Raw genomic sequence first — 27,735 nt, 5'->3', positions numbered from 1 at the left:
AATGCATAAGACTGGTATCAAGAAATCTCTCTATATATAAGCTGCTTAAGTGTTTGTCGCCGATAGTTTATTGGTTGCTTGAGTAACTGTAAATTGTTTTAGTCCCCGTGCAGTGAAGCGCGTGACGAATATTATAAGAAAGCTAAGCCGGAAAAATTTAAAATACAAGAGCACGTACATTTAACATCTAATAAATAAATTTAACATCTACATATAATAGAATTCGGAAATATGCAACCGGCAAAAACCGGCAACGATGAAAAACCAAATAAAATGAAATGAACAAATATCTTTATTATATGCGGCTTAAGTGTCTGTTTGTCACCGATAGTTTATTGGTTGCTTGCGTAACTGTACTAGCCAATGGGGTGAAGTTGGCACGGCGCAGGGTTGCCGTTTCAATTGAGACGTAGACAATTTCCTGTAAAACTTGCCTTTGCTTTGACCATTCGCAAGTCTCAGGGCCAAATGCTTAAGCGTGTTGGCATTTTTTTACCTGAGCCTGCATTTGGACACGGTCAACTTTATTTTGCCTCTTCAAGAGTTCGTGAAATAACGAACGTAAAATTAAAAATAATGGTTGGTCCTCTGCAAGGCGAGCTTAAAAATGATGGAAAGATCTACACAAGAAATGTTGTGTACAAAGAGATCTTTGACATATGAATTAACATTTTATTATTTAAATCGCCTTTATTTATTGAGCTAGTGGTGACTTTTAAGAAATGTACTTCCAGTGATTTCCTTCATTGCATTCTACTTTAAGCAATTAAGCAAGTAGAAGGGGCAAACTCCGTGGGGCAGTAAGCAAAGGGGCGTCCTCGCCGCCTGCCCTGGGCAGTTTGAATTAGCAGAAACCTTTGCACAAATCATTTTAATTACAATTTATAATATCTAGAACAGCGGTCATTTCGTATGACCGGCGGGCTCTCTAGTTTTTAAATATATAGGAGCTTAGATCTTGGTGGACTATTAACAGCCGAGCGACTGGTGGGTGAATTTAGGGTCAAATTCCGAAATCGGCCTGCCCGCATGAAATTTTTCATGTTTTCCCCCTATATGTGTCGTATATATGAGCTAACTGTGGAAGATTAAGATTTTTTTCAAGTAGGAAACACGAAGAATGAGCAATGCCCTCACCGGGACTCGAACCTGGACATCTCGAATACGCACCAGTGTGCTACCATTAAACGACGAAAGCATGCTGAAAGGAGGGAGAAAATGCCTTATAACTGTTTGGGCGTTGCTTGCTATGACCACTTGCTATGCTATTACTTACTTCTGGCCCAGTCAACAGAGGTTCTACTATATCTTAATTTAGCTCGTACCTCTAGTTGTGATTCTAAAAATAAATTCATAATCGTGTAAAATTAATGGATATAGAAAGCTTAAGGTTATTGAAACATGGATACCGCTGCAAAACGATGCTCCGTCATAGCTGTATGACCACCATGATACACGTCTGTCCATATCTGTAAAGGCAGAAATTTTAACAGCTGTGGCTTAACAGAAAAGAGATGACAAATTTGCTTGACTTGTGTTACCTCTTCTTCTGGCACAGTGGTGCTGGCACATTTATGGAGGTCATAAAATTTGATCTTTATATAGTTCACAGCACCGTTATATTGGGGCACATTTGTGAATTTTTTTGCCTTGGCAAATGCTCGCTGACCTACGCAAATGTATCATGATCTTCATTGACGGAGCACACTATGGATACTTCTAGTCTTATGCCTTTTGCATATAGTTGATATCTACTCAATTCTATGTGTTTTTATGTTTAATGATTAAATTTATGTTTTTAATCTGTTTGTACTTGCTTCAGATATTAAACAGAAATGCCTTTATTATATCCCCTATCAACTACATTTTTGTTTTGCACACATAATTTGTGCATCACTATACAAAAAGAAAGCCTTGTGACTTTTTACAGACTTCCGTATTCTTTTTCGGCCAGGAAATGTAATAATTTCGGCACGGCACAGATGCAGGAAATTCGCTAACAGAGATTAAGGATCTTAAATAACAAAATTCAGTTTTCATTCAGTACTTTATCTATTTTTTTGACATTTTTTTCACTGTATTATGTAGGAATGCAGATATTATTTTAAGGCATTTCAATGAAATATACGTAAGTCCTTGTCAAATGTGAAGTGATGATAAATGTTGAAACTTCGTTCGCAAGAGTGGCGATATATTAATCAAAAACAAACTTTCCAAAACCTCATAAATCTAAAGTTCTAGAATTCAGTTTTGCTTCCTAAAATTACAAATTTTTTAAGACGCTAATCTAATCAAGCATCTACATTTCGTGGCATGGCCCTAAGAATATTAAGTATAGATTAATTAATGGAAGAATACGGTTTTCAGGAAGGCAATTATGCAGCAGCCAAGAAGATTTCTAAAGAATATACCTTGAATGAACTTTACTATGCCACGCATCATCCAACTGGAATTGAAATGTCCAGGATAAAAATGACTGACAGCAACTAATACTGTCACTGATGTATTTCAGAGAGGCTGATTGAGTATAAACGAAAATTATGAACAAAAATAATGTATGATCAGTTGTTATATTTAACAGCTTTCCTTCCTTCATAAATGTAATAGCTTTATAACCTAGAACAGTGATCTTAAACTGGCGGTTCGAATGCGGCCCCAAGCAATCTTATGCGTCAGGAAAGACATTTTAATTACGTATTTGTTGCTAATACGGTGTTGAAAAGATTTCTCCCAGCTTTCCACAAGCCTTTGTGGTTTAATTGGAAGCACATTCGCAGAGTATTCTAGACTTCCAGGTTGGAGTCCCGGCTAAGGCATTGCTCATTTTTCATGTAGTCCTGCTTCAAAATAATCAGATGACTCTGCAGTGGCGCTCGAACAAAAAGGTTGTGGAGGGTGATTAGTAACCACCAGGATTTGGCGATAGGGTCCACTAATCGCCACTCGCCCTTTAAAAGAGGAAGTATATAAAGTATTCTCTCCTTCCACCCACCATACCTTCATGTTGTTAGTGAAACACACTCGACGCGTATTCGAGAGGGTCAGGCCAACACCTCCTTATAGAAGGAAGCCGGGACACTGGATTGTGACGTCACGCGTAGTCGTCTATGTCGAAACCCCGAGAGAGCAACGAAACAAAACAGGCTGCGCGCTAGTGCCGTACTTAACGTTGATTTCACTATTTGATATAGATATTTGGGTGGGATTTTATTCAGAGATTCAATTATATATAATGAATAATTTAATTACTTCAAAATTTAACACAATAAAATTTGACATAAATTTAAGAATTTTTTGTTTCTTATTTCTTGACTTTAATGAATTATACTTCCTTGTAGGTTTCACAGCAGCATTTAAAAAGTTAAAAATCAGCCATACTAACTCAAAAAAGGAATTTCTGACTTTTCCCTCATAATTTAATATTGCTTTATATTTTTCTAATATTTATGAAAAAAACCCAAATTATCTGCATACAAACTATTACTTATCATTTCATTTTTCTTCCAATCAGTAATTTGTCTTTAAAAGAAAATGGTATAAAAATGCACTAAATTTTGTCTATAATATGCTATGTGTCTTGCAAGTTTCAAATAAATTAGTATATCAGAGGTTTGCTTAGCAAATAATTCAATGTGCAATTTAAAATTATTGCTTAAATCTGTAGAACCAATAATATTAGTTGTATATGTACTTAACTGTATTGTGTTAGTTATATAGCTGAACTTGAAAATAAAGATTCACAAGTGAAAAATAAAAAAAATTTATTTACAATTTTATGCAAGCAGTCAGCATAACAACACAACACCTAAGTTATAACATACAAATAAGTTAAAACCAGCTGATCTCTTTTTATCAATAAATTATTCAAACTTTCTTGTAAAAATTGAAGCAGAAATCTCATTAAGCATATTGCCATACTAAGAAATCTCATCAATTCTTATTTATTAACAGGTGTGAAAATTTCAAAACTGCTTCTATATTAATTAGGTCTCATCAGAAACAATAAGATGAGACTATGTGACCTTAATATTTAAATTTTGATACTGCAAGTTCAAGTTTCTATTCGTTAAATTTCAACCCATTTTGTCTGGCAATTACAAACACCGTTATTAACTTTTTACAACAGCCAATTAATAGTTTCAAAATGTATTACGATACTGCCATAATATGGATAAATATCGGGCAAACACTTGAGAAGACCGTCCATTACCATTTAAAACACTTCAGGTGCACAAATGATATTAAATTTTATACGATGGCTATTATTATTTATGAAGCATATAAAGATACATTCAACAGCAAATGGATGTCAGCATCACCAGTATATGTAAAAACATTTATTGATGTTGTGTAAAGGAAGTGATTATCAGTTAATGTTTCAAATATAGAAAATAATAAAAATGTTTTACCTATGCACCAGTATCCAATTTGAAAGTATCTGGTCACTACATGCAACACAATTTTGTTGTAATTTTTCCAAGCTAAAATCGTGATCTTCTAAGTTACTCGCTATCAGGCTTGTTTAATTTAAGCAAAGAATATATCAAAATGATTTGTCCAGAAAGCCACCAGTCTTAATTATGGGACACCGGTAATTTCAAAATGCACATGAAAATCACAGGTTTGTGAAATGAGTGCTCCTAATCAGAGACACCCTTTATTCAGCCAATTCCCAGAATAATAGTAGGAGTTATTACAAACCTGTTATTTTGTCGCCATGCTGAAACACATAACTGTTATCTTGATAAAGTAATTTATCATATGGTAACATGAAAATTATACTCAAATGATATAAGTAATGGCCACTTAAAGACACAACATAGACCCTTTTTTACACAACAACAAATTAAAGACAAGGAAATGAATTTTTCAATATTTTTAAGTGTAAAACAGTCAGTACATGCCCATATAAAAAATATAAATTATAATGACCCATTTTCAGTATAAAAGCAGCAGTTACCATAAACTTGTCATCTTGTAAGCATGCTGAAACACAACTTTTATCATGAGAAAGCATTTTACAGTATGTTAACACCAAATGATAACCACTTACTAAACATTAAGTGGTAGCCATTTAAATACAACCCAGATACCATTTTATGCAGCAAACACTCAACAGCACGAAAATGAATCTTTCAATATTATCATCTTTCAAGTGCTCTGAATATAAAACAGTCAGTGCATGTCCATATGAACAAAATTATAATGACCCATTCCCAGTATAATAGCAGCAGCTATTATAAACATACAATTTTCTAATCATGCTGGAAACATATAACTGTTACCTCGATAAAACATTTTACCATATGTTAACACAAAAATTATATCAAAATGATAAGAGTAGTGGCCACTTAAAACATAACCCACACACATTTTTATGCGATGACAAATTAAAGGCAAGGAAATTCCTTCTTCAATATTTCAAGTCATAGAGTGGATATATATATAAATATATTTATATACGTTTGGTGTGGCCGATTGCAACCAAAATACGAGGTGCACATATACATGTTATAGCAGTCCTATATACAAAATTTCAACGTTCTGACGCTACTCGTTTCTGAGTTATGTGAGATATGTACGTACGCACGAACGTACGTACATACGTTCGTACAGAAGCCACGAAAAATTCTCTTCAGAATTAATTTTAGTTTCAGTTTTTTTAAGCAGTTTTATAATTTTTTTGAAGGAAAAGAGTATTTTATTCTGTCCTTACGTACAGATATGGTGCAAAAACATCGTTAAATTTCATTCGATAGCGGTCAAAATGGATATTTTCGGTGAAATATGCTGCCTGAAACTTTTCGCGATTACAATACTTCCTTTTTACTTCGTACAAGGAAGTAAAAAGGACATGCCTTCTTCAATATTTCAAGTCATCTAAATATAAAACAGTCAGTATATGTTCATATCAACAAAATTATAATGACCCATTACCAGTATAACAGTGGCAGTTATTATATACATATCATTCGGTAAGCATGCTGAAACATCACTTTTATCAGGAGAAAGCATTTTACCATATATCAACACCAAACTTATACCCAAATGATAAAAGTAGTGGCCGCACTAAAACACAAACCGAGATACTTTTTTACGCGATGACAAATTAAAAAAAGGACATGCCTTCTTCAATATTTCAAGTCATCTAAATATAAAACAGTCAGTATATATTCATATCAACAAAATTATAATGACCCATTACCAGTATAACAGTGGCAGTTATTATATACATATCATTCGGTAAGCATGCTGAAACATCACTTTTATCAGGAGAAAGCATTTTACCATATGTCAACACCAAACTTATACCCAAATGATAAAAGTAGTGGCTGCGCTAAAACACAAACCGAGACACCTTTTTACGCAATGACAATTTAAAGGCAAGGAAATGCCTTCTTCAATATTTCAAGTCATCTGAATGTTAAACAGTCAGTATCTGTCCATATCAACAAAAGTATAATGACCCATTACCAGTATAACAGTGGCAGTTATTATATACATAACATTTTGTAAGGATTTTGAAACATATAACTGTTACTTTGATAAAGTATTTTATCATGTTAACACCAAAATTATACCCAAATGATAAAAGTAGTGGCCACATAAAAACATAACGCAGACACTTTTTTACACAACAAATTAAGGGCAAGGAAATGAATTTTTCAATATTTCAAGTCAATTATAATGATAAAGAATCTTACCATATGTTAACACTAATTTGATATCCACATTAATAATAAGGACCACTTAAAATACAACCCAGACACTTATTTACATAGATGCATAGAAATGAATTTTTCGTTACTATTACTTTTCAAGTGATCTCAAGGTTAAACAGACAGCATACATGAGTAGAAAAAAAATAATAAGGAATTCACAATAATGTGTAACAGTAACTGTTAGATGCGAAAATATTTTTTCAACAGAAATAAATCTGAACTAACATCACTAGGCTTTGCTCAATTAATTTTTTGTGTCTTGTTACATGCATTAAAGTTACTAAACTTACTAGTCTATGAAATACAGCATCATTTGAATTAAAACCTACATTTTTTAAATGTTTAATTGCTAAACACCCATTATATTTTTATTTATGCTTTAAAATTTTCAATTTGCGCTCTTTTGCAATGCTTTTCTGGTTTAGTGTATCATTCTTTAATTTGCAATAATTATTTAAAAATGTGTTCTTTGATGACCAAAGAATCTGCTTTAACACTTTCTGTGACTCATGAGCTTTAGGGCAATCATCTAGATTTAAAAAAATATCATTTTCTATCAGTATGTCTAGAGTTAAGTTACATGCTATATCCCTCTGATTTGCAGAAAATAAAAATTCATTCTCAAATTCTTCAGATACAAGTTTTTGAATAACAACATAATTATATATTACTGAATTTAGTACATCAGGATGAGGATATAGAAGTCCTCTATCAAATCTATTTATCCAAGACTGTCCTTCATTTTCTACAATTAATTCTTTATCAATAGTTAGATTGCCTTTACAAATATCACAGCTTAATAGTTTCACAACTTTATAACTACAGTAACCAGCTATATACATTAAAATTGGTATGTCATTTTGAACATTTTGTATATCTTCATTTGTAATAGTTATTCTTCCTGAGAAAGTGCATCCAATATTTTCTTGCTCCAGAGATTCAATACACAGGTTTTTACAATTTAGATAAATAGGAATTCCTCCATACTTTGATGATTTAATAACAGTTGGCAGAAGACTTTGTAATCTTAATTTTGCTTCAGTTTCATATACTTGCCTTATAGAAATATTATGTTGTGAACCAGCCAGCTGTCTATATTTTCCGAATCTATTCTCTAGGAGATCTGTCTGAACTTTTCCTGGTAAAAAGTAAGTAAATTTTAGCTCCTCAATGCAATACCTTGCCATTTCGAGCAACGAATAGCTAGTATGTGTTAATGCAAAATGTGTTTCCTTAGTTAGTCCACCACTAGAACAGCCTAAAAGTTTCCACTGATCTAACCACTCAAGTAACTTATTTAAATAAATATATCTAACATCATCATTTTGCACAGTTAACGGCTTTTGATACTCATTCATCTTATGGTGTCCTTTAAAGATACTTTTGACATTGACTATTGACCACCATGTAGATATAATTTTAATAAATTCAGCTGTTGTTTCGTAATTTAAAATACTATTTTCTTTACCAATAACCATTATTGCCTCTGCAAGACGACTGTCAAATATTTGTAATGCTAGCTTGACATTTTGTCTTTCCAAATTGGTTGGATACAGAGCTTTCAGAGTCAAACCATAACTATATTTTACAATTCTGCCTGCCTCTAATGAATGGAGACTTTTTATGCATGCAAATGCCGCTGTTTCGACCTTGGAAAAATTTTCAAAATTTGGATAAAATAAACATTGCCCAGAAGTTTTTTGATTTATCCAGTTGTTCCTGACACACTTCAAGATGTGCACTGAGTCAATAACAAAAAATAGTGGCCGAGATAAGTCTGCAGGGTTTTTATACACAATACTAATTTTTGGAGGCATACAAAATAATGACATGGCTTTTTTATTTATTGAATTATTGTCAGAGACAACTGCCACAATTCTATAACCTATATTTTCTAAACCAATTATAATTTTCTTAAGATATTGATACAGATCCTCAGCATTTAATGATTTAACTGGTAATATATGTGCCACATCCTTGAAAGGTGATAATAAGCTACGTATCATAAAAACATAAGCACTTGTAGCAGCTTTTTCACAGTTGTAGGCCATGCCACACAAATTTCCTCCTTTAAAATCGAAACATGAATTTAAATGCAATTCATCCATCATAATAATTACAGTTTTATCATTTTCTTCTAAATCCTTGCATCTTTGTTTAACATATCCTAAAAAGTCATCATTAAATTGCTCAGTAATAGGATTAAGAGAAAACATTGAACAAATTCTACGAATAGTACGTGGATGGGGAATAGAAATGTAACCTGAATGTCGTAAAAACTTGTATGCATGCGGTGAGATCGAGTTTAACAAACTGCAAAAAATAAGTAAATCTGGAGTATATCGATACTTCTCTTTCTTTACATTTAGTTTATTTACTTGCTCTGAAGTTCAGTTCAGTTTCTTTTTCAGGTAACACTCTTTTCAATTCTGAAAGCATATCATCCACAATTTGTATAGAATTCTTAATATATTCTTCATTTTGTAAGTTATGAGACAGACTTTCAACTTCCTTTAGTACTTCTAGAAACATATTTACATTACTAATTTTTAGAGGGAAAACAAATTTACCAATAGATTTTATAGCGATGTTTTTAATATAAACACATACTGTTAAATCCTCATTTATTACTACCGATTTCTGAATTTCTGGAGCTGGGTCACTTAAAATATCAAGTAACATAGTTGAATTTTCAGTATGTACAGTTGTCCAAAATGTTTCTAAAATCTGATGTTCTAGGCAATTATTGAATTCAATTAAACTTTCAAATGATCGTTCATTATCATACCGTTCTTTCATTTTCAAACTTTATTCTATCGCTTTCTCCAGGTATTTCTCTTCTAAACGAGCTTTCTTCTTTTCTGGTGACATTCTCGATACAGAATTTGATGACATGTAGGATGGGCCATCAGGGAACTGAGAAGGTATGCATCCTTTTTTCAAACGTGGCCTAGAAATTGGGGCTTTAATTAACTTCGCTGATTTCTCATCATACATTTCGATGTCTCGTATTATTTCATCTGATCGAAAATGTAATTCACATACCTATAAAAGAAAATATTCAAAAATCAACTTGTTGTGAGTACAAAAGTTAGATGCATGTTAATATTTAGTAACAGAAGTCAATAAGCCCTATGATTTAAATAAATAATTTGATACATAAATACGAATTAAAAAACCAGTAATATCATTTCAATTACGTGTATAATTTAAGTAATTTGTAAAATCTGGAATGCTCATCATAATGATTACAGCTTTATTTACATTTAAAGAAAATTATATATTTGAGATAATTGTTTACAACAAACACTGGTTACCAAATACAAATAATTACCTTGAATACATCATACCAAACTTTCATATATCATTACAAAAATTTTAAAATGAAACCTATTATGATTACTTAGTAGTTCCTTGTCATATAAATTATGATAAATTTGGAATAACTACAGAATCTGCCTGCACAGTATACTAGAAAGCATTTACAAATTATTGGCATTTATGTAACTACTAAATTTAGAATTATTCCTGTTATATGGAACTTTATTTCATTCATAAAACTTTGAAGGAAAATATTTTTTTGAAATGATTAAAACAGGCAAGATTAAAATCTTTCAAACATAAAACTTCTTACCCACAGATCAAAATCTAATATCGTAAGCATAAACATCACATACCTATCAATAAAAGTAATAAAAAATGTAAAGATACAAAACATAAAAAATGCAGTAAAATTGAACTTACTCTGGTATGTTTAGTAGGTTGAAAGCCATCTTTTCTTCGTAGACTCCTTATCCATTTCATCCGGAGTTCAGTCTCATTTGGAAACTTGAATACAGCCACTTTTGGTCCGTTTTTATAATTACCACGACATGTGGCTACAGCACATTTATGAGGCATCGTATGAAATTATAAAAGCACGAGACAATATATAAAAAAAGCACGAGACAATATAAAAACTCTGTCGCTAACGCAAATAACCGCTCCACGTTCGTCGCTCTTGGCTCAACTACGGGGCTTTGATTTTGTTTGAAGGAGCGAGGTGAGTCAGAGACGACTACCTGTGACGTCAGAGCTTCCCCTCGCTTCAGTGTCCCGGCTTCCTTCTATAAGGAGGTGTTGGTCAGGCTCGAGTCCTGGCAAGGGCATTGCACATTTTTCACATCTCCTGCTTCAAAATAACCTAATGAATCTACAGTATTTTTTTCATTACCATTAGAAAGTGACCTGAATAACCTATTTAAAAAATCAATAAATTGGGATAATCAATTTACAGTGTGATATAAATTTTATTCAAGGATTTGCAGACACAGTTTTGATTAACTTTTACTCATCAAAAAATAAGTACTCTCAAATGTGAATTCTTGCATTAAGAATAATCGTATTGTTTGGAAATATATTTACATGTAAAGTACTTTTTTTCACAATTCAGAATTTATAAAAAAATAAACCAAATGACCGAACTGGTTCTATTAATTTCTAATAATTATCTCCTATGTACGGACACTATACAATCAAATTTTGCGTTTATATATAAAAAAATATATAATTTCGTATACACAAACGTATGCATTTTAATTTATGTGTCAAAGAAAAATTTAATAAATAAAAGAAAGAGATTAGATTCTCATTATTTATAATCAAATTTTGTCCCACTTTAAAGCTTCTGAAAACTTGGAATGTTTTCAGAATTTGTTTATTTTCAATTTAAAATTAAAGTAAATTATTTAATACTTAGTGTAAATAATATAAACATTTTAGAATTATTTGAAAGAAATATCAGTCGAAGAATTTAATATTTAACTTTGAATATATTTGAGTTGCAAAATGTAATCAAAAAAGATGCCCTTGCAGGTACCAAACTTCAGGTTTCAGATAGAAAATACATATAAATTTAATCTTTTCTCTTTCCATTAGTTATATATAGGAAACGAAATTTAAAATTTAATTAAAATACTTTCTATTTTGTTGAAAGATGTCTTCATTTCGCTTGAAAAAAAAAAAAAAGTGTGACGCATCAGCTTATTTCAGACTGTGCATTCGGCCCGCAAGGAATTTCGGTACGAGAACACTGGCCTGCAATATATCAGAACTCGCATCCAGAAGTTACGTTGCATGGTAAATAGAAGCAGGGTAAATATTAGGAGTGCCACTGCTGAGTTTAATGTTCAAGCCCTTTGGAAGAAACAGAAGATAATACCCTCCTCCCCCACCAAAAAAGGAACATGGATTTCACAAGAAATTCATGAAAAGAACTCAGACATAACAACTTTGGGGGCGTTATAATATTGCTTGTGTCAGCTCTCTCTTCCCCCTTTTCTTTTCTTTTTGTAGTCCAAAGGAGCTTTGTCCCTGAAGGACTATTGTTTTTGTTTTGTAATTTTACTTTGAATCGCTATAAACGTCCATTTCACTTTTCAAACTGTTGCCACCAAATGTTAGAGTCCTGCATTATATTTGAAGAAATTAAATAATGAAAAATCTGCATAAATGTATGTATACTTCTCGCATTGTGATAAAACAACGGTACAGAGCCATCGCGAATTTTGAATGACGTAATCCTACTGCGAATATGGGCATGTGGAAGCCCAAATTTGAAATTTGGAATTTGTTTTATGATCGATTTCATATTTTGTAAAACTTTATAACGAATTTTTAAGTAACAAACTCAACAATTTGAAAGCGAGCAATGGCAACAATCTACGTGGAGGGGGGGGGGAACCTTTTTATCTTTTAACTTTTATTTTGAGAATTTTTTTTTCTTTTTTTTAAAATATTTTCCCCTCTGTTATATAAGTGTGCATGTGTTAACGAGGAAAGTAGCAAAAAAGCTTTGAAAGCAAATACCAAGTGATGGGTTCTTAAAATTCAAAATATCTCCTTCATTGATGTTGGAGGATGAGTCAACATATGGGAGATTACAGTCATTTCGAAATTTCGGCCTAGGCAGCACTAAGAAGCCAAACAAACTTGAATTCCTCATTGAAGATAACTTGATGTTACTGAAACTGCTAGCAGTTGACTACTGCTAACAGGCAAACCACGTAAATATTTTAAAGAAGTTGCGATAAGAAAAGCTATGCACAAAGTTACTATTCTTGCACAGAAGATGTTTTTGAAGAAATAGCAAATTTTTGTTATTGTGCATTGTCAGCTTCTTATCGTGTAGAACCAGAACACTTTCCGTTCCCATATGCGTCTATATTCTATATTCTGCGATGATTTCCTAAGTTTTATCCTCGTTGCACAATGATTAACATGCATTTCACAGGCGGTAACGGAAGTTGAATGAGAACGACAGATGAGCAGCTGATGTCTTGCTAGAAGTACTAGAATGGTCCATCTCTCTCAATAGTGAATTAATGGTGCTTGTGGTATTGATTATTGTAATATTGTAGTATATTGTAATATAGTATCTTAGGCATGATCATTTCGCACGCAGTTTCTTGACAAAAATGTCGCATTACTTTTAAAATTTAAACAGTTATTCATCATAACATTGGAAGAACCATAATATGTCAAAAGACTTATTATTCTTGATTTATTTGGATTGCGAAATGGCGTGACTCAGCATGCATACACGTTTGTGTCTCAGTTTGCTCATTTCAGACGTTGCAGTTTCATTAGCAGAGGGTACGTGAAATCATTCGCATTGATATTGAAGTTCGTAATTTCAGTTTTGTAAAATGAATGGTTTCATATTTGGATTTGTGTTACATATAACAAGCAGTGTTCGATGGAAGGGAAATATTATGCATAGTCACATTATTAAACTGCTAATAATGTGAACGTGTACCATATATTATGAAGAGCACGGAAAGATATGTCAAGAGTTAAAACGAGAAAAGTTCCATTCGCGTTATATTTCGAATGAGTTTTGCGAAAATATTTACAAAGCATCTAGCGAATTTCGTTTCAGCAGGCTATTCATTTCAGATGTTACTGTTTCATTAGTAGAGGGTCTGTTAAAATTATTCGCATTGATATGAATGTTCTTCTCTTCAGTTTTGTAAAATGAACATTTTATTCTTGTGCTGTTTGTGATACCCAGTGTTCCATGAAGTGGAAATTAGTTTTATCTTAAATCCAAATAGATCTTTTATCGAAATTATTACAAACCCCCCAATTTAGGAATAAGCAACTTGTGTAAATTCGATGTTACGTAAAGTCCTAACATTCAATCTAAAGCCTACCAGTTAGAAATATGCACTTTTTAAAGAAGTCTCCATTTGCCCGACCCGTATTTTTCGCATTCGAGCAATATACGAGCAGGTAGTTTAGTCACTTGATCATTACGGCTGTTGTTCATTGTTTATATACTTTTAAAATGAATTCAAAAACTGAATGCGCGGGAATAAATCTAAAAAATAAAAGCTAGCGATTAGTTTAGATGAAAAGCTGAAAATACATATTACGTGTGCATAAAGAGAGAAAAATTATATCAGCTATAGCTCGGGCTATATAAATTGATCTATTTCGATAATGAATACAATAATGAAGGAAAAAGTTCACACTTAGAAGCATGAAATGGGATGTAACGTTGAAGGACACAATGATTACGAAGAAGAAGTTGAGCCCGATTTCAAAGATGGAGAAATTGTTGTCTCACTGGATAAAGGATTTAGCATAGAAGCGAATACTGTTGAATTTTCTAATTATTCGGGAAAGGGCTAGGTTTTTACACAAAAATTTACGAGAGAAGGTTGATGTCATAGACATGAAGACGACGTTAAAGATAGTGCTGGATGGTTAGAACTCACAGGAAACGCAAAGTCCCGCGTGAAGACAGCAAGTACGGATACATACGCGACATCGAAGTTTCCCATGCTTCTGGCAGAAATAATTAAAGGGGGGAATATTTGCTTGAGCAAGTATTTCATATTGACGAAGCGGCTTTATTTTGGAAGAAAATACCAATTTGGGCATTTATTGCAAAAAAGGAAAATCTGTACCTGAATTCAAGCGTGCAGAAAGTTGGGATTACTTTGCCGGTAACACTTCAGGGGACTTAAAAAACCGTCATCTAATAGGAAACATTTCTCTTTTCAACACTCCAGCACCTCTAACACTATTTCCCCTTTACTGAGCCCAGCACCTACAACACCAATAGTTACAATACTAATAATACCCAATACTCCTTTACTGAGGCAAATTAGATGTCACAAGATATTACTTTTATTTGAAAAGCGTTATTTCAATTTGCTTTTATGTTCTTTAAAATATTTGTTATATTTTTACATCTTATATCCGAATAAATACTACCGTGAGAGGTTTTATTTATATAATGATACTGCGTTAATGATATACAATAAATTTTACACACACACACACCCAAAAAAGTGAAAGATTTCAGATTTTAAGTAACGTCTAAAGGGGCGTTTTTTAACATTTTGTGTGTTACATTTATATATTAAATATCATGTTTTTAAACCATAAAATTCAGTTCAAGAGCAATATCATAAAATAATTTATATACGCTGGGCATACGCTGATGCACTCTGGGACCCAAGGTCAAGGAAGCAGATATCGGGTACTGCAAGCAGTGGCCCACTAGGGCTGTTGCGCCACTGAGTTTAGTTTATTTAATCTGCTTCAGCTGCCAAGTTTTGGTTCACTACTGATTCAACACATCTGTGCAATCAATCTTTATCACCTTTTTTTAAGGAACGAAAGCTTTTCCGTATAATGGTACTTGAGCATCCCACAGCCATCAGCAATTTGTAACTCTGATTTACGTTGTAAAGAACGTGTTCATTTTTGTCAAAGTTTTTTATTATTGTATTTTGTGACAGTATTTTACATTTATTCCAGTGCTCTACAACAGAAAACTCTATTTTATTCAATTTACAATAGGAAATTCATTAAGAAATGCTTAAATTTTCGATTTTGGTAGAATTATCTACAAAAGCAAACTTCTTAACAATGTATACATAACTTACTATAATTAAAGAAGATTTCTAAAGCAGATTCAGTAGTTAAAACATGTAGACATGCAATAGAAATGCAACAGAACCTCTCTTAAAAGGGCTTCTATCAACCGAAGCATCTGTTAACAAAGGAGGCAATCGGTTTAAGGAAATAATTGGAAAAATGTAATAATATCAGAAAGGGTACAGCAAAAATTACCAACTCAGAAACGTTCGTGAATTGTATCAATCAGAGATGTGTGCACCACATTACTTCCTTGCACGGAATATTAAATTGCACGCAATTTCCCGGCATTTCATTTAAACATATTGAATTAACAGTTAACGAAATTTGAATTAAATCTACTTCGTCGATACCGCATAGACCACAATAGAATAAATGTACTCTTTAAGGTTCACTATACTTATTTACCATAGCGACACTTTGGCGCTAGTTTCACTTAACAGAGTTACATCTTATTCATTTTATTTCTCAGCGTGCACAAAAATTATATCATCTGAAGAATTACAATATGTTCTATTCAAATACTATAATAAATCTAAAACGATGTATAAAAGAAATTAAAAACAAATAAAAAAACAGTTTTTCACAGACGATTCAGCGCCGCTTACCTAATGCGCACGCGCTACTAATCAATTCAGTTCTCTCATCGCGGCAAGGTAAAAATACATAAAATTTCAAAATATTTTCATTAAAATTTGAAAGATATAGAAAAACATAAAACACCAAGTACACTTAAAATAATTTAAAAAATTACAATTAAAATTACAGTTTCTACTCAAAAACAAGCTAATAACTTAAATGATAATTCCAGAATGAATTAAGCATAATTTAATTCGTAATAATAAAAGGCCTTAACTTTGTTGCTGCGATGCTTAGTTTCTCTAGATTGGAAACCAGTTCACTATTCTGCTAAGTTTCAAATGTAAACAAATATAGCTGCTATAATAAATAAAATTTAGGCTTAGCCGCACTTAAAAAGCTTTTAAATTGTTGATAATTCCCTAATTATTGCATGCAGGTTAACTAAAGGCATAAAAATCTTAACCGGAAAATAAGAACAACATAATTCAATCATTTTTAAAGCAAAAAATGCACAATTTACAGACATATAAGACTAAAGGAACTGAGCTCATTAAGCCAAGTAACAGAGTGGATATATATATATATACATATATATATATGTAATATAAAATTATATGAATCAGAATTATAATATAACTATAAACATTAATTCTTCCTCTCTATTCTAAAATCGTAATAACTTCTCTGCATTGCGTCATTCAAATTAATCATGCGATCTTACGTAACCGTTAATACCAGATGCCTCTTGACGACCAAACACCGAATTGCAAACAAAAACTTTTCTCTTCGCGTGCTTCCATCTTGCATAACTACGCACTTCAGCTTTTGCCCTCTACTCTCCTAGGATGTAATTTCGCTGGCTTGCTTTCCTTCTCAACAATATCAAAAATGTAAATCTTTTGTGGAAAGGCACGACTAGAGTGCAAAGTGATTGTGGCCACAAATATCAGTTGAAAATAAAAATGGAATTAAAACTGCCTCGACTGCCAAGTTCTTTAGATCACCGATCTACAGTGTTCCTTTGCTTTTATTATGGCATATATACTTTTTGTGCGGTTGATTGCAACCTAGATAGGAGATGCGCATCTGGATGTTACAGCAGTCCTATAAACAAAATTTCAACTTTCTGAAGCTACTCGTTTTTGAGTTATGCGAGATACATACATACATACGTATGTACGTACGTACAGACGCCAGGAAAAAAATCTTTTCAGAATTAATTTTAAATGTTTTATAATTTTTTGGGGAAAAACATTCTTTTATTCTGTCCTTAGGTACAGATGTCATGCAAAAACATCGTTAAATTGCATTCGATAGTGGTCAAAATGGATATTTTCGTTGAAATATGATACTCGAAATTTTTCGGGATTACAATACTTCCTTTTTATTTCGTACAAGAAAGTAAAAATCTCTCGACGACGAAAAACAAAATTCCTTGCTGATGTTTAAACATGTCAGCATTTTGCCGTGAATCAAAAACTTAGATAATATATGAAATGAAATTACAAATGCTTGCAAAACATGTTTCAAGGGCTCACGTTTAAATAAATCGTAAAATCGAAATCTGTTTTTATGTGTTTATATTAAAATAGGATTTCTTACAAGCAAAACATGCGTAAAACAAATTCCGTGTAAAAAGTTTTTTTACAACCAATGTTTTGGGTTAAAAATAATAGTTATAAGCTGTTAAGATATAAAGAGACAGACGCCTTGTTTATATTTACCTTTCAGCAAATGCCTTATATTAAATCCCCCTAATTATGTATATAAAATGCTTCTGTATACAGTTTTAAGCAAATATATAATTACACTTTATAGAAATGTAAATTCATTAGCATATCTGTCTATATAATTATTAATTTTAAGAAAGTAATGGGCTTACAGGATTTCAGGATAATTTCCTTTTTCAATTAAGATTTCACAATAATAGGATTTTCTTGTTTGCGTCCATGATTTCTCTAAGCTGTCTGACTAGAATTTCACGAAATTTTGAATAATTATGTAAATTCAGTACCTGTATAAAATGGCCAAATATCATACTTCTAATTAAAAACCAGTAAAATTTGAAATCATATGAAAATTTCGACTGCCCGCCTTTCATTGCCTGAATTAAATTTATGATAATTATGTACGTAATATTGTTTAAATATATAATTATGCATGCTTACAGACTTTAATTTATAAGCAAATTTGTGTATATATTTATTAAGAAAATAACATGTATTTGCAGGATCTGAAGGTAATTATATCTTTAAATTATAAGATTTCTCATAACTATAATTTTCACGCTTGAATGCACGATTTCTCTGAAACCATTGGTCAAAATTAAAGAAAAAAATTGACTAACTATATAAACTCTAAGTGGGTTTGAAATGAGCAATCTCTATAAAAGCTAGAAGTTATCCTTAAAAACGTAAAAAATAATTCTTTAGACTGATTTATTCATATAATACTGCCCTCAATACATATTGCAATATTATGTTGATGACAAAAGTTATTTTACATAAACTATTTTAATATTTGGAATGTAAAGTAAAAGTAGCAAATACATTATTAAGGATATCAAAATAAGTATACAAAATTTCACGTTCGTGAAGATACTGAGCTGTAAAATGCTCTGTATTTTGGGAATATTTCGGTATTCTAAAAGTACCTGATTCCTTAAAGTATTTATCAACGTATTATAAAAATGCAAATTAAGAATTGAAGTTGCTTTTGAAAGTTATCAAAAGCTAATCAAGAAAATGCTGTTTGTGCGAAATTGCCACTAAATGATGAAAACTATCATTACACATTCAGCAATGAATGTTTCTTATGCTCCGGATTAGGCACGTGAGCAAGTGCCACTAACGTAATTTTCAATTTCGAATTTGTTTTACTCTATGTTATTCAATGTTAGAAAAGTGATACAAAGTCACATGGAGATAGGTCTGTTTACCTAGGTGCCCAGGAACCGAACTTGTTTGTCGACATAAAATTTCTTTGTTTTTTAATTATTTTAAGTTTTGTGCTAACTTAATGGAATTTTGATTACCAAACTCATTAATTTCAAAGTAATAAATACAATTCTTCATCTCTTTTCTTATTAATTACTAGCTGGAATCCTTAAAATCATTATATTATATATTTTCCTTTTTATTATAAATAGTTTAGGAAATTGGCCTCGCAAGCGATTAGTTTACTTAAATTTACTACAAATTATTCGTAATTCTGACTGTCTAAAGAATATTATTTTTTTGCGGCGCCCAACCGGGATAGTGGTTAGCGACTCTGAATGCCGTACAGGAGGGCGCGGGCTCCAATCTTGAAGTAGGCATGGATGTTTGTAAATGTATACTGTCTATGCTGTATGAGGGCACTCTAAATATGTGCCGAGCAGAAAGTTCTCTCGAGAGGTTGGTGGTAGAGGAAGAGGGGGGGGTTGGGAGACCCTCGGACCTGGATCCTGCACTTCTTGCCACGATGAATTTCGTGGGCTTGTTCTGACGTTACTGTCAGACAAGTGAAATAAGTCACAACAGTAACATAATGCTTTTTTTGTACGTGAATTGGAAAATTATCAAAGTTTACATATATTAAATTTGCTGTAATTCGTACAACACATAAAAGGAACAAAAATAACGGAATATAAGTTCTTATATATAATTAAATTGTACGAAATTCATATGTGGCGCAGAAATATAATTTAACAAAAGATTTGAAATAAAGCAAAATAATATTTGAAATTTAATCACGATAAAGCACAGCCTGCATTTTGATGGGCCTGTATTGTTTGATAAACCCGAATAGAGTTGGGTAGACGAGGTCAAAAAACCCGACCGAACAAGTTGCGCACCGCGAGCAAGTCACGTGATATAGCAGTGTAACAAAAATTAGATTCGCGCTAAAATGTTATTCACTACGAAGCAAACACTGGGTATAACACCGAACGCCATTTTAGTGCGCTGTTCTTTCTCCAGCGAATGTATTATCTTCTTTGTTAAGAATTGTACCATTCCGAGCGAATAAGCTTGCACTATGCAGTGATGCACTTGACCGTAACGGTAGTAATTTGCTTTCGGCGAATGGGCTGGAGCACGTGTTTACCCTAAATTCGGTTACCACTCCGGATGAAAGTTACCCGCATTTAATTTTGCTCTATTCGAAACGTCACAACAGAATTCTCAAATTGCTTTTCACAATAATTACCGTTCTTTTCTCACTGTTCTGTTAAATAATTGAGGTTTTCGTTCGCTTTGTTGAACACTGATTGTAATTCCATTTACTCTTTAGCATGATTCCTGTATTTATTCAATTTGAATAAGACATTAAGAGCCCCGATAGGTTTTTTTTTTTTTTTTTTTTTTTTTTATGTTTTAACAACTTTCAAGCTATCAGTGATTAGCATTAATATTTTGCTTCGTATATCTGAAGAATGTGTTCATTACAAATGGTAAAGAACAATATTTGTAAAAGAATTTAAATAATGTTATTCAGTTTAAAGTCACGCGGCAAAGTTGGTTGGAACGCTTTGCAATTTTGGTAGAATTCACTTGACAGACGCCACTTTTATCATTGTTGTCACTCTAAGCACTTTCTGTATAATTTTTTATTTTCTGCGGGTAGTTTCTTTTCACGCAAATGGTTTGTGATAATTAATTTCCCATCGTTATGCGATAAAAAAACTTACTGTTTTTGCTAAGACAAGGTCTGCATAATCCGAAATCCCGTTAATTCGCTCCTGATTAATCAATAGTTCACTCTGACTTTTGAGGAGTTGCTCCATTTCTTTCTGTAGCGCCAGAGATAAAATGTATATCGGCGCTCTCTGCATTCGTGCAACGATGCCTGTTCCTTGAAATCCGATGAAAATGACGATTCACGATAGCAGAACGCTTTTATTTACCGCTTCACAGCATTATGTACTACATCAATGCGCTATTTATGCGCACTCATTTTCTTATAAAATCTGCTAATTTTGGTCCTCTCTACCTGACTTTACAGCTATGCCAGATATTTCGAATAAGTCTGCATGTATTTAGTGATCTAAATATAAATATTTTACACATTCTGTAAAATACTCATATAGTTCTTCATCGAATTCACAAAGTATCGGTAGTTTTTTACAATTTTTTTTGAAATTTCTCAATATTTTTTTTTTTTTTTTTTTTTTTTTTTTTTTTTTTTTTTTTACAGTTTATGAATACCTATCGTGCAAATTATTTGTAGGCATATAATAATCTAAATATGAATAAATCATAAATTCTATAAGATATTTATTTAGTTCCTTCATCAGATTCGCCACGTACATGAACATTTTATATATTTGAACTATATGAATGTTATTCATACTGTCATAAATATTTATTGAGTAAATAATATATATATGTAAGAAAAAATACGTAAATAAAAATTCTAACTTTCAACCAGGGCTTTAAATTTCCTATTTAATTTTACTATTTCTTCCTGTCTGGACGTATTTTTGAATCTAGAAATGAAATAATCGACCGTATTCTATGGCGGTAATGTTACAAAACCGTTTCGCAAAATTTTCAGCTATTTTTATGCTAGTTGAAAACGAAAATATCTAAATGTAATATGATGTCAAGAAATTAGTCAAAGCAGCAATCTTCTGTTTGCCATATATTTTAACCAAAAGTATCGATTTCGAGGGCAACAGATGCACTTTCCTCATCATCAGCAGAATAGGAATAGTAAGAAATATTTCTTTTATGTTGATCATGAATTATTTCCTTTCTCCTTATAATGGTTAGGTTAGGTGTAAGTGGAGGGGCCACCTGTTATTTACCCTGAGTTGTAGGTTGAAGCCTGATCTGAGGTTGAAGAATCATTAGGGTTTCTGATGCTGGAGATGGAAAAAATAAGCAAGGCCATCTCTTCGGGAACTCGAACCCTGGACCTCTCGAGTACTCGCCGAGGTGCTACCGTTACACTATGAAGGCATGCTAGAAGGAGGAAGAAAATGCGTTCAGGTATAGGCCCTTACACTAGCTATCCACATTAGCAAGGCCTTCCTAGGGCCGACGGCTTCTGCTATTGTTGCCTGGTGCAACCGGTATCGCAAGCTCTGCCACCACTGGCGGTGTCACCGGTTGTCCCATCTTATGTCTGGACCTCATTTGGCTGATGGAGTATTTAATTACGTATCGTATAACTGCATGCCCATCATATCTAGAGCCATTTATTGCCTATAGATATAATCCATGTACTTAATTCCTTTACACACTTTGTTTATTTTTTAGCACTTTAGTTTTTTCAAATCAATTGTGATTTACTCAAATTGATTCGTTAACTTTGTGATATCTGGCGACTGTTTGGCGATCAACAGAACGTGATTGGCGCAGGTAGCTCTTCTCCAAGAAAGGTTAATGTACTTGAAGAGAGTTGCATGTTAGCCTCGGAAAAGGAAGGTTGTAGATTGTACTATGCGGTAGGAGCGACGTACTGCTCTGAGTTACTATTATGCTTTGAATCATATATTTAATAAATGTTTGTTTCGTCTTGCTGAATGGTGCCTTATTAAACCACGAAGTCATCACAAACTTGCTGGTGTGCTTAGGTGCTTCATATCATTTATATGGAAACTGAGCGTGATTTGAAATGCTTTCCTTATTTGCTGTAACTGCTTTCAGCTGGAAATTCAAACGAGGCTTTTCTTTGGATATTCACTTGGGTGAAATCACTTTGTCTTACGCAGTTCTAGACCCCTTTGATGCAAAAATATCCATTATTTTGGGTTATGCACTTCCTCATATGACTATTATTAATTGCGTATCTGAAGTACGGATTCCCATTTTATCTTAGCCTTGGTCTTCTCAATGATGATGCATGCGAATAGGTAATACTCTGTATCACCCCTCTACCCACATACCTATCGATCTGAAATTTTGAGATTCCTCTTATAGAAATATATTGTTACGAATGTCCAGGCGAGGTGAGATAGCTTCCCCCCAAAGCAATATTTGGCGACAAAATTTGCGATATGTCATGGACTGATGGAGAACATTCTGGAACGAATTCTTACCGGTTTAGCCCAGAATGTTCTCGAACACCAGCCAAAAGCTATATAAACCCTGCTGGTACGCGGAGAGTTAGTTAGTATCGAGTTGGTGTCTCGTGTAGCGAGTCAATCCCTGCGGAGTCGATCGAGTCGACAGCCGGGAAGCGAGTGCCGAGTGGGTCGTCGAGTGCACCGAAAGAGTCTTGTAGTGTATCGCGGTTAGAGCGTGTTGAGCTCCGGGAACGACTGAACCGAAGAGTCGGGAGCTGTGCTCTGTGTGTCGTCGAGTTCATCGCGAATTGTAGCATGGAGAGTCTCGTGAGTACGTGGAATTCCGAGAACGACGGAGCAGAGTCGGGAGCTGTACTCTAGTGATTTGCCGTGAAGCTGTCTCCACCGTGATAGCCTGATAACCTAGAGGCTGTGTCGGTGATCGTGTCAGCGTGTTTATAGTAGTTCATCGACGACTGTAAAAACGTGTTTTGGAGCTGTCCTGACAATATTAGCTAAATAAAGTGTGTTTCGATACTTCATCAAGTGTCGTCGTTATTCATCCCAAATCTGCAAACCCCGTACGAACGTGAAGGAAGAAAATAACGTAACAACTGGTGTCAGAAAAGAAAAACGCAACAATATGAAGGAAGGGCAGTGGCCTGAGATCAGCCATGTTATTGGTCTACTTATGACGTTGGGTGTGGAGTATATTATTGGATACAGGCCGTATGTGCGCCTTCCCTGCTCAACGGAATCCCACCAGTGTTGCCATGCCTTTTTATGTGTATTTTGAGTTGCATCTTAGGTGGAAGCTTGACCATGAAACGGTTAGCTTCATTGCATTAATGCCACTAGCTGCTTGTTCTGCTAGGACATCCTCGCTCCTTGTGCATAGTTGAGTCATTCTGAGGGTTGTCGCTGAGGAATGCGTTATTCATATACTTTCAGTGTTTTTTGTTGGGGCATCCTCTGTGCCTCTGATATTGTTAATTGACTGCGGTATTGTAATTTGACAGGGGCGAAAAACTTTATTTGAGCAAATCTTGAAGATGGTTCCGTATGGATCTTTGCTGTCTGTTACGAACTTTCTCCCAGCATTTTAATTTCGCCTCCCGGATTTCTCTTTCGTATATTGCTCTTTGTTTTGCAAAGAGTGGATATGCACTTATTCTTTCTTTTTCAGATCGTGCGTTTGTCATTCTTCTTTTTTAAGGCTCTAGTTTTGTTCAGGGGCGTAGCTAGAGTTTCCAGCGCTCGAGGACAACTGAAGAATTTGCGCCCCTTTCTGTGTGCCAAGAATGGAAAACATTTCATTAAAAAATTTCGTAGCATCAATTTGGAGCCCCTTGGATGCTGCGCCCGGGGACAGATGTCCCCTCTTGCCCGACCCTAGCTACGCCCCTGGTTTTGTTTCAAGTGGCTGTTAGTGCAGCTGTCCACCGATTGATCTTTTTGATATTACTACTGCTTTTGACGTTAAAGGATTTTTTGCAGGGGCTTTGTATTGTTTTTTTTTTTTTGAAGTCACCATATAATTAATTTAGGATTTATTTTCGATGCTAATTATTTCATTTTCAAAAATCGTAATATCATTTGATAATAAATTTATGAATGTCTTTGATCTTGATTTCGTAATTTTAAAACGTTTTGTGTAAAGTGTTAAAAGTAAAAAGTCGATTTCAGAGGAGATAATTTTTTGATTTGATATATCCTAGTCTTGTAGCACAATCCACTGATTTTTTTTTGGGGGGGGGGTTACTGTGTGATTTACAAGAGTAACATCTGGCCATTCTGATCCGTTAATGGTTTGAAGGGTCAGAGGGGTGGTGTTATCGTTGATTACAATTAGGTTAAAGTTGTTGATAAGGTTTTCGATTTCTGTGCCTCTTGAACCTGTGAGAGAGTAACCCAGATCAAGATTACAATCTCCCCAATCACAAGGGAGAAGCTGGAAAGTTTTTGCAAAATATTGGATAGACAATCAAAGTTTTGAGAGATCTCTTCATTGGAGAAGAGTAAAATGAGATGAAAAGAATTTGCTGTCTTTCAGTATGAAGACAGATTGTTATAATGTCTTTCGAAAAGAAGATGATGACTAGAGACGTGTTATTATTGTGGCATAACATTGCTGCTCTTACTGAATTTTGTCGAGCCTCCATATGTTGGAAAATATTCCAGTTGCTTGGGATCGCACTTATTTTACCCTGGGTATAATATAGTCCTTAGATTAGCACTATATTGTACCCAGGTAATTTGGGCTCTTTGAGAGGAATATTTCTAACTTTGCGTTAGCTGCATGTACTTCTTGCAGATTTATTTGTGCAATTTTAATTGAGTCTGATATGGAAAGCACTTTGGTAAGTACTATGGAATCTTTGTATGGTACTGAGTTCTTAGTCAGATCCATACTCTGTTCGAGCTTGGATTTTAGTTACCTCTTTTGATAACAAGGCCATTGAATACTGGATGTTCTGTGTTCAGGTTAGTCCTGCTGATGCTGCTGGGAAGTTGGTAGTTAGTACAGGATGGAAGTTCTGCACGACATTCCTCAGTTGGGTGTTTTTGATCACAAAAAGTACGTGTTCATGAGAAATGTCCTGACAGACGAAGCAGTGACGAATTCCTGTGAATTCCTTGATTGAGGGTGCTCAACCAGCCCATATTTAAGGATTTTGCCTGAATATGTTTTTTGAATGCTTGTGGCGGGCCTTCAATAACCCATCTCACAAGGTCTTTGGTTTTTATCCCATAGGCGGAATTTTGCTGCTATGTCATTTGTGGAAAGTTCTAAAATTGTCAGTAGGTTTTGTGTTATGTCGTCTTCGGGCAAATAACCTGACATTTTATCAGTAATTATCTTGGAAGCTCTTTTTGAGGAATCTGAAATCTGAATTGTTGTTGAATTGCTCTGACTACTGCAGAGATTTTGTGAAGGACTCTATATCTTTTTCTGTTTTGCATAAGTCCTTCATTTCGTATTGGAGAGATATTCCTAATTTTAGCTTTTATTTTGTGGAGACGAATGCAGTTTCCAAGTTATCTGAAAGTAGCTTTTCCAATTTCTTTGGTAGATGAGTATTATTGGAAGCTCCATTTGCTTTCTTAACATCTCCTGCATAACGTGGGTATTGACGGGGACTGATCATGAACCATTTCGTGGCACCAATTCATTTCTTTTTACTTCGAAATTCTGTTTGGATTAAAATTCTGTTCCGAAATTTCTAGAATACAGGACTAACTTCATTGAGTGTTGGGAATTGGATTGCACTTTAACTTTCGTTTTCAGGGCAGTTTCGAGATTGGAAAGTTTTTGGAGTACACTTTAACGTATACAAAAGTGTGACATTAGCAGTTACTTGAACAGCCTCTTTTAAGGTTTCTTGCTTAGTCTCGAGCAAAGTGCATCTTGTTCCTCTCTTTGGGTTTAGAAGTAGAGGACTTTGAAGTGGAGCCGAGGATACCAGAGGCACGTAGGTCATGGATGTTGGTTGTAGGGTTATTTAGGATCGTGAGGTCAACTTTCTTTTCTGGTTCTTCAGTAACTGGGAATTTTTCAGGCATCATTGAGGTTTCTGTTGTAGAGGGGGGGGGAGACTGCAATAGAAATGAGGCGGGAACACCTTTGAATCTCTACCTGAGGAAGCCAGTTGGGCTGATTGGAATATCTTGGTTAAGAATAAAAATAGAGCAGGCAGTTCAAGAAGGAAACTGAAATTTCTTTGAGTGTATACAGATGCGCAAAAGATCGCGTGGAAGATGTTTGTGGCACTACTTTTAGATGCACTTGTTGGTAGTAATGCGAAAAGATTAGTACGTAAATAGGACAAAAACATGTGCATATTATGCATTTGTCTAGGTAACTATATAAATATTTTATATAGGGTTTACCTGAGATTTAGTGAGCAAGATATTGCTATTAAGAAATTAGCAAGATTTAGAACTCTCAACTTTTGAGTTTGCTTTTGTAGAGGATAATGATAGATAATCCAAAAAGAGGCTTAATTTCAAAGTTAGTTATACTAGCAAAACAGTTTAATTTAATGGGAGTAAGTCAATTCATTCAAATCGTAAGACTGGTGCACGGAAGAATGAAGCAATGACACTGAGATAAATACATACGATTCTTGAAAAACACACCACAATTTAACTGCATACTTGGGAGAATACTTATGTCTTGAACAATGATTAGTAAATTCTGCTGCTGGGAAGACTGGTTCTTTGAAATATACTGTTTGGATGATTTGTTGAAGAAATTCCAGGGGAATACTTTTGCGAACTGTGATGGAAGTTTTACACTGCAGACCGTAAACTTAAATAAAAATTCTAAAGCGGAACTCATCCACATGTGTAGGACGCTTGACGCTAAAGAAAAAGTTGTTGCTTTGTCTAATTTTATACTTGGCGTATTCCTCTTTTATCGTGAATATCTATTTATTTATTAGGCATTACTACTTATTATTGAATAGTTATTAATGACAATTTATAATTATATTGTTATTAAAAGGT

General features: G+C 33.7%; 1 protein-coding gene across 1 annotated transcript; it reads right to left on the bottom strand.

Annotated features, from left to right (window-relative positions):
- Positions 1–9,429: 9,429 nt before the first annotated feature.
- Positions 9,430–10,802, bottom strand: LOC146995361 (uncharacterized). Its single transcript, XM_085824526.1, has 2 exons — positions 10,467–10,802; positions 9,430–9,767 (listed from the first exon to the last, which is right to left on the bottom strand). The coding sequence occupies exons 1-2, from the start codon at positions 10,620–10,622 to the stop codon at positions 9,531–9,533; spliced, it is 393 nt and encodes a 130-aa protein (XP_085680652.1). The 5' UTR covers positions 10,623–10,802; the 3' UTR covers positions 9,430–9,530.
- Positions 10,803–27,735: the final 16,933 nt, after the last annotated feature.

This window comes from Stegodyphus dumicola, chromosome 9 (assembly GCF_044657685.1).
Source record: "Stegodyphus dumicola isolate Sdum_Otavi_A_Nest chromosome 9, ASM4465768v1".
NCBI classification, from domain to species: domain Eukaryota; kingdom Metazoa; phylum Arthropoda; class Arachnida; order Araneae; family Eresidae; genus Stegodyphus; species Stegodyphus dumicola.
This window is presented reverse-complemented; position numbering and strand designations above follow the sequence as displayed.

Bases quoted from the DNA above. Each gene is read 5' to 3' on its own strand.
- LOC146995361 (XM_085824526.1), bottom strand. From the start codon at position 10,622: ATGCCTCATAAATGTGCTGTAGCCACATGTCGTGGTAATTATAAAAAC. The intron at 9,768-10,466 runs GTAAGTTCAATT...TTTCTTTTATAG, and splicing joins AACCTACTAAACATACCAGA to GTATGTGAATTACATTTTCG.